Here is a 12,007-nt window from a genome sequence, read left to right as displayed (position 1 = left end):
TGTCCAACCACTAGTCTTTCTCTCCATAATTGTAAAAAAAAAAAAAAAAAAAAAAAAAAACAGGCTACATAGTACATACGTAGTCCCCCCAACTCTGGGGGCTTTCCCCTGGATGGTGAAGAACGCTCGTTTCTAATTATGTGGTGGAGTACGTACTGTATTTGACCACCCTTGCTCTGGGGGAGGGAGTAGTACTAGGTTTGAGGGGGGAGGGAGGGGGCGTGGTAGCCTAACTCAGTCGGCTGACAGACACACAAGCAGCCAGGTATTCAGGTTAATGAGAGTACGCCTTATGTAACGCCTCGGGCCGGTGTCACTTTGGGAGGTGTGTTGGCACACGCGATGCATTAATTCCGCCCCTTTGGGAATATAATATCAAGGTTGGTTAAATGTGGTTCCAATATGCACATGTATACTTTAAAATAATTTCCTATCGCGCATGGGTGTATATAATACAATAATGCATACACATACACGGTAGGAACCTTGTTCTGCAATATACATACACACATATGCAAGTAACTATGGAAGGATACAATATCCTGGAGGAACAGAAGAAGAGGTAGAATTCCAAAGCATGCTATCATCTTGGTAAAAAAATAAAAGATAAAACCATGGATTCCATTGACTTCAGGAATACTTTGCTTCGTTATGTTCGAAAAGAGTGTAAATTCCAGAGAATTTGCTACAAAAGGCTAGATTTGAATACCAGACTACAACAGGTTCACTAAATCAATGTTTTTGTAATCAGGATATAAAGGAATATTGGTTCTGCAGAGCTTTTGTTAGGGTTATCATGAATTTACAGACAGATGCTATGATAATTTATCAGGTTTGCTATATAGAGAGCTTAAAACTCAATAAAATATGAACTGATTTATATTACATTAATATTTATTGATGTATTTAGATGTATGGAATCCCATAATACCATTATATACCCCAATTCATATACTATATTTCTTACAATGATAGGAGGGGCTGCTTCTACTGATACCTTTCTAACCAAACCTACCTTAGGGTATCTTGTCCAAGCTGACTAGGCCACGGGGTGGTGCTTCGCCCCCTTCTGTGTCCTACCCATACTTCCACCCCATCCCCTCCTAGATCCTACTCATACTTAACCTGACCTCGGAACCCAAAAGGCGACCCCAAAATGCAAGAAGAAAGGAATTCCGAATCTAAGTGCAAAAATATAAAAAATATATAAATAAATTCAAGAAAAGTTATTCGAGAACAAATAATCTGCATCGGACAAAAAATTAGTATTGGAAAGGAGGTAATTAGACCTATATATAAACACGACATAGGCCTAGCCTGTAAGACGTAAGATGGCTTCCCAGAAAATGTGAAATTCATCAAAATCACAAGAGAAGTTCGCCAAAACATACTAAAAACGGGATAAATCGTCAAAAGTCGTAAAAAAACACATGATAAATCTTCAAAACACGAAAAAACTGGAATAATTCGGCTAGTAAGCAAAAAATATTAAAAAAAAACAGCCAAATCACATCAAATATTCGTCAAAACACATGAATAACATGGGGGAATGTTAAAACCTTAATAAAAGTCTTCAAAAACACGCGAAAATTTAATTTTAGTTAATTAACAGTAATTAATATACTTTTCCGGCTCGAAAACGATAAAAATACATAGGCACATATGAAACCTTCACCTAAGCGACCATTAGAGAACCCAGGTGAGTTCATTGTTTGTTAAAAAAAAAACCACTGAACAAATAAAAACAACACTTCCCTGCATTCCCTCCTACAGAACTTCGTGACGTCGCGTACTATAGATTCTAGAAACTAAAGTTCTAGACTTTAGAAGTTCAGCCTTAAAATTACTTAGGTATTTTTAAAGATGATTTCACAAACATTCACGTTATCCAACCTGCAAGTCTGATCTAATATTATTAAATAATCTAAGTAATCATTAATTTTTACAGTATGCCCAAATATGTAAACCGAATTTATCACGTAAATATGTCCTGTATCACATTATAGAATAATTATACATGAAATGACATCATTAACGTATTCTAGAGTAACAAGAATGGCACTATTTTTATCGTAGAAAGTTCCTAACCCTTTTATTTTACTTGAGGAATACTTTTACACTGCTGCTTAACTGTATGATTGTACACTACCGACCGAATCAATTTCAGCGGTTATATCTCTATGCCAGAATGGAGTGGTTAAAAAAAATTCCTCAAATTATAACAATTATCGCATAAATTAAGCCAAATATCATATTAAAAAGGCAATGTCATATACAATTATTCTATAAATTTGGAACAGGGCATTTTTACTTTGCGAAAATTGGTATAAATTATTGGGCCCACTTATGGAGGCTTCGTAATATTTAAAAGGTATTACGTAATCTAGTCATTTTAATCAGTAATAAGCAGGTTGGATAAACTAAAACACAAAAAATAATTGTTAACAATACTATAAAAAGTTGTTTATGCCTTTTACTTGGTAATATAAATATAAATAAAGTAATGTAAAATTCGTTTATTTTTTACTATATGGGTAATTAAGTACTTAAACCAATAAATATCGTTGGTATCCCTGACTCGATCCTCCAACTGTCAACAAGTACAACAAACATCATGGTGATTTTGATTTGTAATTTTACTCAATTTAATCGTTTTATTGTAATCGCAAATTATAAATCTTATAAAATTGCCCACATGCAATCTTAAGACATTAATCATCACAACTTACTTTAAACTGACATAGTTTAAATAGTCACGAAAGAACAGAAAATAACTTGACATTACTAGTTATATCTCACCTGCTTTGAACTTTGACCTCATCCTATGAAAGGTCACATTGGGTCAAATCCCTGCTGCCATCTTACTCTCGGTGTTTACCATGCCACTGAGAGAGAGAGAGAGAGAGAGAGAGAGAGAGAGAGAGAGAGAGGAGAGAGAGAGAGAGAGAGAGACTATTCTATGGATTGGGTAAATCTTGACTTATGGCCCTAATTGTTGTGTCGTAGTTGGGAGGAGGAGAGAGAGAGAGAGAGAGAGAGAGAGAGAGAGAGAGAGAGAGAGAGAGAGAGAGAGAGACTATTCTATGGATTGGGTAAATCTTGACTTATGGCCTAATTGTTGTGTCGTAGTTGGGAGGAGGAGGAAGGGAGGAGAGGAGAGGTTTAGGGAAGAGGAGGAGGAGGAGAGGAGAGAGAGAGAGAGAGAGAGAGAGAGAGAGAGAGAGAGGAGAGGAGAGGAGGGAGGAGGAGGAGGTGAGAGAGAGAGAGAATAACTGTCATATGGATTAGGTAAATTATTACCTGCGACGTGAAATCGATGTACGTTAGTTCCGTTGTACTACTTGAGCTTATTGCTTTCTTGCTCACCCGCTATTTATATTTTCTTGATATATATTATCTATTTCCTCAGTTTTATCACCTTTTCCTTACACGGAACTATAGAAAGGGCGAAAGAAAGTATTCGAAATGATATTAGTTTTAGTTCTAAATATACCCAACTTTTCCACAATTTAGTACGAGTTTCAAACTCCTTGAATCCAAGGCCATATGTTTTAATTTATTCTATGTCTTGTTTTTCCCGTTGTTGTTGTTAAATGTTGTTTTAGTTGTTCTCCAAGCCTGACCTTGACCTGGTCATGTCAATCGTCCTCCCCAAAAAACCTTGTATGCTTCTGCAACAACGACAAATCGTAGTACTAATGCAGTAGTGCCATTATCGACCGCAATTATACAAGTGGCATTATACTCTCTCACCCACTTACTGTCGATTGATTGTGCATGAATTACTCTCTCTCTCTCTCTCTCTCTCTCTCTCTCTCTCTCTCTCTCTCTCTCTCTCAGTGGCATTCCTGGCCGTGAAAACTCACTCGACACTTCAGTTGGCATTTGAGTGCTCTAGACTAAGCGTGTCTCCCAAACCGCCATTTTCGTTATCATTATTATGCTCAAAGCAACGGCTGCCATTCTGCTTTCTCTCTTCATTTGCTCTTCAGGTGAGATTCGAATGTTATTTTAGAATGTAGGGGGGTGTTTGGGAGAGTGGTTTTCAGGATGGGTAGAGGGGGGTTTGCGTTGGAGTAAATGGAAGGGGTAGTGGACCAGGTTTCACATTAGAAAAGGAAGAAGAAGAAGAGGAAGATCTTCCAAATGTCAACAAACATTGATTATCTCTCGTTGTTTAGCGACCGGGTAAACAAAAGTGATACGTTTTATGATGTTGGCGTCTTTATATCAATAAAATTGTCAGTCTGTCTTACATTATATATGTTTAAATGACAATATAAATTTAAAATGCTCATAATTGCTAATTTTATATAGTATTAAAGAACTAAGCACATAATTTTTTAGTTTTAGTTATACAAACGTAATTTTGTATAGGTAGTACTACTTATAACTCTGTATGCCTACTGCTTGCTAAAGAACTTGAAAAGTGATACGTTTTATGATGTTGGCGTCTTATATATCAATAAAATTTTCTGTCTGTCTTACATCATATATGTTTAAATGACAATATAAATTTAAAATGCTCATAATTCCGAATTTTATATAGTATTAAAGGACTAAAAACGTATAATTTTTTAGTTTTAGTTATACAAACGTAATTTTGTAGGTCGTAGTACTACTTATAATTCTGTATGCGTACTGCTTACTAAAGAACGTGAAAAACATTTTAAAAAGATTAACTTTGAGTTATATAAGACTTAAGTGTCATTTACTTCTCAGTTTTAGACATTTTATATTTCATCTGTATTTTACTTCAATATTCCCAACTCGTGGTTATTAATTTTAATGCGGTTATTTTTCGGGTGTTACAACACCTTTGGTTATTTATGTTTTTGCAACCAAAGTTTGAAATTTTTTTAGGAAACAGGTCACTGACAATGTTACTAGCGTCAGGGTGCGTGTCACGACCTCGAACCAATCAAGGTCACTTGACACAAAGGTCAAGCAGAGGTCTGATCCTAGTTCCTTGTTGGACGAATAGTTTTCGCGCTCGGCTGCCAATCCGGTGGCCCGAAGTTCGAATCCCGGCTCGGCCAACGCGGAATCAGAGGAATTTATTTCTGGTGATAGAAATTCATTTCTCGAATAAGTGTGGTTCGGATCCCACAGTAAGCTGTAGGTCCCGTTGCTAGGTTATCAATTGGTTCCTAGCCACGTAAAAATATCTAATCCTTCAGGTCAGCCCTAGGAGAGCTGTTAATCAGCTCAGTGGTCTGGTTAAACTAAGATATACTTAACTTTTTTTTTTTAGAGGTTTGATCCAGACCCTCGGCAGAGTTTAAAAAGAATAAATTCTCAGTCAGTTTAAGTTGATTTTGACTGAATGGAAAGTTACTCATCTCAGTTTATTTGATTTCCTGATTGTAATCAGTTCGTCCATTGTTTGATGATATATTTTTTGGGGGTGTTTTCCTCAGTTGATTTTTGAAAGCTAGAATACTATTTGTCTGGTCTTTTTTTATGAGCGCGTGTGAAATTCTGCATCTGAAGGCACTAATTATGCCAGTTTTCAGAGTGTAATTCTTTCCCTAACTTTAACTTTTTTAGATTTTTTTGAGACTTACCTTACGTTCCACTTCGAAAGTATTTCTTCACTTTTGAAAATGCCTTAGACATCTACAGATTACTTGCAAGATATTTTCATATCATACCTAACTTAGCCTAACCTAACCACCCTCTTTATCCTATTGCTTAATGTTTCGCTTCTATCAGATTGCGCGGTAGGAGACTCGTGCACATCTTACGGAACTTGTGACGTTGACCTCACCTTGGTTGGAAATTACGAGTGCGCTGATGGCTTATGCCAGTGCAAACCGGATGCTCAGCTGGAGTATAACTACCATTTGGAACCTGGTTGTGAGTACCTTTCATAAGTCCAGAGCTTGAGCACGTACAACTTATTCAGTGCTGTAACCTCTCTACCCAAGGTGGTACTGGGGAAACCAGGTAGTGGCTGATGGTGTTGGCTTGGCTGGTATAGAATTTTGCCTCGCATCCATATACCTGCTATGTCTCCCCCTTCCCCCAACCCACTTTTCTCCCCAGCTCACACAGATAGTACGGTTATATTGCCAGTGAAGTCTTGTCAAGCCATGAGTCAGTGTAGGCTGCCCATCTCCTTTTAATTTTTCTGTGGCTAAATCTTCCATTTTTATAAGAAAAAGTGATCCAATGTGTACTTGACCAGATCAGTATCTGAGAACAGAGAATCTTCAAGAAACAAAGATGAAATGATATATTATCTCCCATCATTTTTCACTCTGTGTTATTTTAATCACCATTATATTTCTTAGGCTTTACGTCTACGGTCGCGTGTACCCCAACATCCTGCAGGAATAATGCTTCGTGCGTGTTACGCCAGAATGCATTGAGCAAGTTGAACTCGTCGGTGTGTGCTTGCAATAATGGCTTCGCCAGCGTGACCAGGAGTTGCACTCCGGGTGAGTATGAAATTTCCAGATGTATCAGTTTATATTTTCTGAATAGCTTTGTCCTTGGTGACAGTCATTCAAAGTAAGAAGACTTCTTATATTGGAGAACACTTGCGTGCAATTTTCTTTCTTAAAGCAAGTGTTGTAGCCAAAAGTATATTTGTATCAAAGGCGTTTCAAGGAATGAAAATAGGCTACAGATGGTATGGACTACAGAATATCTTGTGTGTAGCTTTGTCCATTGCATTCCCAGTGAGAAACAGAACAGGTGTAATATGGTTCTGAACCCCGAAATGAGGGAGGGTCAGGTGTGTGTCTGACCCCTTAACGTGGAGCTGAGGTCATCAGGCTTAAAACTGTAAAAACAGAAGAAAAATCACATTTCACAGACTGGACAGGAACCTTTTTTGAAGAAAGGGAAATTAAAGATAAGTGGGCCACATCAGTGAATTGTGCCTCTGAAAGTGTTCATTATTCTGGGGCATGACATTGCATAGGATTCATTCACGTTCTTGTGGCTTGAGCAACAGATCATTGAAATATTGAGCCTAAATATGAAGGAGAAAGAACCCATGGTGCAAAGAGTGGTATAGATATGTGAATTGTTAAAACCTGAAGGGTATAATATTTATAACTGTTCCTCATCATCAGTATGTGTCCATCCAACTTCAACTAGAGTATAATTGAACATCAGTCATGCTTTTATTCGTACAAAATGCAAAATTTCCTAGAAAAGTTATGATGTTTTTTCTTGCGTGCTGCTGATCTAAAACTGCCTCCTAAAACAATTGGTATACTTGCGTTTCAGTTTCATACCAGAGGGTCCTTCAACCTTGCTATACTCCATCTTCTGGCCCTGTACTGTTGTGTGATGCTAAGGAATACAGCTTATGCAAAGACAGCAAATGCATTTGCTTCGAGTAAGAAGTGTCCTTTACTGTTTTGTTGTTGTATTCTTGTGTTAAACTAGAATTTTTACCTTGTATTACGTACTTTTGAGCGCAGTTAAACCTCTGCCAGCAGCTTTGCGTAAAATTCTTGAAGCCCAGAATAAGATTTCAGCTTTTTTTAAGCTTGTGGTCAGAAGTTATTATATGTATAAAACTGGTGATTATGAGCCATGACAAATGAATAATACAGGTGATATACATTTTGGCAGACAGTATATTTCTTACAGTATTAGCCAGTAATACCACAGGGGAATACAGTAGACTTACATTCAGTACCCTTGATATATGGATTTAAAGTGTGTGTAAATCGGCATCAATCCGTTTCAAGTTTTTTTTTACCATCAAATGGCATCTTTTCCAATTAGTATATGCAAATTTGCACAATCAACTGACCAAAGATGACAGACAGTTCGGTTTCACATTATATGCCTTGCCAAAGGTTCTTTCTATACTGTTATAAGATTTATTTACAAAATTAACTCCCTTTAAAGTGAGGCGAGGTGAACTTTCATGCTTACTTTTCTCCATTTATAAGTACTTGCACGTTGCACGTCAGTACGATCAATGTTGTGTTGTAAATTGAGATACATAATTCAACATGCAGGCCTATAACATTTTCTTGTATGTACATTATTTGTAAACCAGAATTTCACTCGCCATTTCTGCTTAATCTTACAGTAAATATTTTGCGAACATCACCAGCGGTAACTGTGAACCGATGGAAAGCTACACGAAGGAATTCAACATATCAGGTACGGTGAACAACACAGTGTCAAACTGCCCCTATGTTGGGAAGCATTTGGACCCAAACATGGATTCAGAGTCCTATGTTCAGGTCCTCAGGCGTTGATTTTGTAAAATTTTGAGAAGCTAGTGACTAAGAGTCGAAGGTACCATTAAAAGATGTTAAAAATTCTGTTGAAAATTACAATCTAGACATTTTTTCCCCCTATAGAGTATTTTGCAAGGCCAGGTGAATATTGCAAGACAGGAAATCACTGCTTGGCTGGACTAGATTGTAAAGACTTCACTTGCAAGTGTCCCAGGTATGTCTGCTGCCTCTTCAAACTCGCAAGGACATCACAGCACGTTTCTCAGTCTCGTGATCTACTTGGTCCCTGTTGTATGGACTGCACATTGGTAACTGAAGATGACAATCATGCACTATAGCACAAGCACACACACTCCTTTGATTGATGGCACCATGTGTGCCCCACTGAATGGGTTTCAGTGCCCAGTTTTCAGACCCGTACCCAGAGTTTTTTTTTTTATGAAGGGGGTCTTTTTCCCCAAAACTGGGGCTTTACTTTTATAAATGTTATAGCATATATAGGTATACACAAGATGAAATACTTGAAAACGTTATATTAGTTATATTAAGAAGAAAAATTGGGTATGCGGTCTATGCCCTTCTACCCGATTAGATGTCATTCAAAGTACTGACTTTGGTTAACAGAATTTTGTAGATTAGTGAGAGGGATAGTCACAGAAAATGTGGCTGTCTGAAGGAGCCGACCTGTCTTTTTCATCACAGGGTTGAATGAGAGTTTCCATACACTAGCGCACAGACTGGCACGCATTCACAATCCCGAATACGTACACACACATATTCACAAAAGCAGGTTAATGATCTTACTTTTGAGTGTTATTTCCTCCTTGAATACAAGTTCAGTAGCTCTTCAAGGCTAGTAAGTGTTCATAGACACAGACCGACCAGCACACTTCCAGAGTCCTGAATACACATGGATATATTCACAAAAGCAGGTTAGACATCTTGCTTTTGAGTGTTTTAGCCTGGAGTCTCAACTTGAGAAATATGCTCTACCAGAGAGCCTGTCATATCTGCTCTCTCAGATCATCTCCTCTCTCTCTCCTCTCTCTCTCTCTCTCTCTCTCATAGCCCGTGCACTTATGACTCCGAGGAGGAAGTGTGTGACTGCGGTGTTATAGAAAGACCAGATATAATTGGACCAATCATCACCGGCGTTATTCTCGGCCTGTTGATAGTAGCCTGCTGGACGTACAAGATCTACTCTACAGTGGATTTGTAAGACACTACAGACTCTGGTTTTGGTTTGAATGCAAGTTAGGTAGAGTAGTGAAGTCAAGAACAACAGTGTTGAATGAAGGAAGGTTGAAGGTTTGCAAGGGTGCTAACTTGGTATGAAGGTCCTGTGGGCTTCTAGCTAGAAATTTGTTGTATGGCTTATAAAATATTATAAATGCTGTAATGGATGCCTGGAAAGTTTTCTGTATTTAAATAATGATGAAAGAGTAAGACGTATATTGAGAGAATGTTTTATTATGTGACAGGAGTGCATGAAGGTACAGTAGTACTCTGTTGTGAATAGTATTGTAGACACTTGTCAACAAGAATGAAAGGATACATGAATGGAAGTTTCACATAACAAAAACATTCTCAATGGTTGAGTGAGTTTGTACACACAGACACATAATCATTCAGTAAGTCCTTTGTCATCTAACATGCCGAAACTTTCCAGCTATCGCGAGGCCCGTAAGATGGGTATCCCTCTTCCTCCGGACGGCGATGCTGATGTGATTATCATCTCCAGCAGTCCAGGTCCTGTGACTATATCGCAGGGAGTGAATTACCCTGCAATGAAGCCTCCCTACGCGGCTCCGCCATTTCACCCACCTATGGCCATGCAGAATTCGAGTCTAATGTATCCTCCAAGATACCCCCCATTCCAGCAGACATCAGCGTACTCATCCCAGACTGGGGGCTATTTCCCAAACGCCTACCCTGGACAGGCCCAGGCAGCGGAGTTCCAGTATCCTCGCCCACCCGTACCAGGTCCTGGAAGTGAATTCCAGAACTCCAGAAGGCCCAGCATCCAACCTCCCCCTTATGAAGACGTAGTACAGCAGGATTCGCAGCCTTCGAAGCAGCGAGAAGCCTCCACTGAAGCCTGTTCTCAGCCTAAAGGAGAGAAGGGGGAGGAGGAGGAGGAGGAGGAGGAAAAGACACCTCTGCCTCCAGCCTCTGCAGAGTCAGCAGACGCTGTATCTCGTCAGGCCATGTCTGGACACGGAGCGCATGGTGGAAGTAGCGTAGGGCGATTTCCCGATATCACTCCTGATGTATCAGTCTAATGCTCATTGGGTCAGAGCAGTAAAGGATCCATTGTAAAGTGAAGTTTGCCTCTTTGCTGCAATGTGCTCAGAAAATCTGAACCAGCCCAGTAGACAAAATGTCACATGATTGGAGTTGCATGACTGTAGTACTGTCATCTCAAGAGAGGCCTCTTGGATTTGTTTACATTGAAGTCTCCTAATTGTGGAACCTCCTTGAGTGGATGACATGAAAGCAGAAATTATGTGTTTTTAGTCCTAATGTTGTACCTGAAAGTTAATCTGTAATGCATTAGACTTAGTCATTAATTAATGGATATTTTTTAACACAGATAGGCCTATGTACCTTCATCAAGTGTGTATAGTCGACCACAAGTATTCGTGAGGGATGTGTACCTACTATCCAACCCCTCCCGTGATTAGCTAAAGTCCGCGAATACTTGAACCCCCCCCCCCCCCCCCCCCCCCACCCCCGAAAAAAATTGCTTACAACTGCATATTTTGATAATTCAAACACCAAAAGAAACCCTCTAAAAATGCTCTTACCTGAGCATTTTAATAGTTTGATCCCAAAAATTGCATTTAGTCACCAAAATTATATGAAATTACCGTAATTAATAATATTTTTGTATGAAAAATACAGCAAATAGACGAATTTTTAGCGAATAATGTGTCTACTATACGTTCCACAGAAAAAAAAAAAAAACCGTGGTTTTGATAGGCTGAGGTCTCATGTGTACACATGTACTGTACATGAAAATTGAGCATAAATATTAGAGAAGATAAAGTATTTGTCATTAAACAATTAACATAAGTTGTATGATAACAGAACGGGATATAAAGCAATAGAAAACATTGTGTACTCGCGTAGACCAAGGCTTAGGAAGGCAATGTTTGATGGTATAGGCCTATGTTACATATGTGTCAATTCAGTATTTACTAAGCCTACTGGACACCGGAACCTTGTAGGTTCTGTTTTGGTATGCTTATTACTCTCTAAGCCTATCGAAAAATTCTGGTTTTAGATATCAAAGTGAGGTGTTTTGTCTACCACATAATCCAATTTGTGTGTCTTCATAATATTCCGTTATCACAAGCTCAGTTCAATATCAGTCTATATAGTCTTAGTGCTAATCCTAATCTTAGACGTACTACCTGGTAAAGCATCTGTTTTTAATTTAATCTTTTAAAAATTTGTTTTTGTAATTCCACAGAAGATAATGTCGGGTGAAATAAAATATTTTTTGTAAATAATTTTTCTTTCATTTGAGAAACATGGCGGAGGTATTGATTGATTTGTGAGCGTAATAACTGTTAAGATGAAACAGATTTCAAAGCAGTTTTAAGCTTATTTCAAGCAATAATGTCTTTCGTTTTGCGCGTTTTAATGTCAAAATTCCCACCATTGAACTGACATAACTTTATCGAGCCTAATACATAATTTTCTTTTTAAATGAAAGAAATATAATAAAAATTCATTTTTTTTCACATAAGAGATAAAATATGAAAATTAAATATGGTAAAAGAAAA

The 12,007-nt window shown here is 38.1% G+C and overlaps 1 protein-coding gene across 3 annotated transcripts; it reads left to right on the top strand.

The window, feature by feature from the left end:
• Positions 1-3,872: 3,872 nt before the first annotated feature.
• LOC135203715 (uncharacterized) lies at positions 3,873-10,944 on the top strand. Of its 3 annotated transcripts, XM_064233617.1 has the most exons (8): positions 3,883-3,992; positions 5,716-5,859; positions 6,297-6,443; positions 7,243-7,354; positions 8,063-8,136; positions 8,340-8,430; positions 9,285-9,431; positions 9,886-10,944. In XM_064233617.1, the coding sequence occupies exons 1-8, from the start codon at positions 3,941-3,943 to the stop codon at positions 10,496-10,498; spliced, it is 1,380 nt and encodes a 459-aa protein (XP_064089687.1). In that variant the 5' UTR covers positions 3,883-3,940; the 3' UTR covers positions 10,499-10,944. The 3 variants fall into 3 exon arrangements, with proteins under 3 accessions (XP_064089688.1, XP_064089687.1, XP_064089689.1); XM_064233618.1 differs by lacking the exon at positions 5,716-5,859 and having other exon boundaries at positions 3,873-3,992; XM_064233619.1 differs by lacking the exon at positions 9,285-9,431.
• The last annotated feature ends 1,063 nt before the right edge of the window (positions 10,945-12,007 follow it).

This window comes from Macrobrachium nipponense, chromosome 36 (genome assembly GCF_015104395.2).
Source record: "Macrobrachium nipponense isolate FS-2020 chromosome 36, ASM1510439v2, whole genome shotgun sequence".
Lineage (NCBI taxonomy): Eukaryota > Metazoa > Arthropoda > Malacostraca > Decapoda > Palaemonidae > Macrobrachium > Macrobrachium nipponense.
The sequence above is the reverse complement of the archived record's forward strand: the minus strand, read 5'-3'. Positions and strand labels throughout refer to the sequence as shown.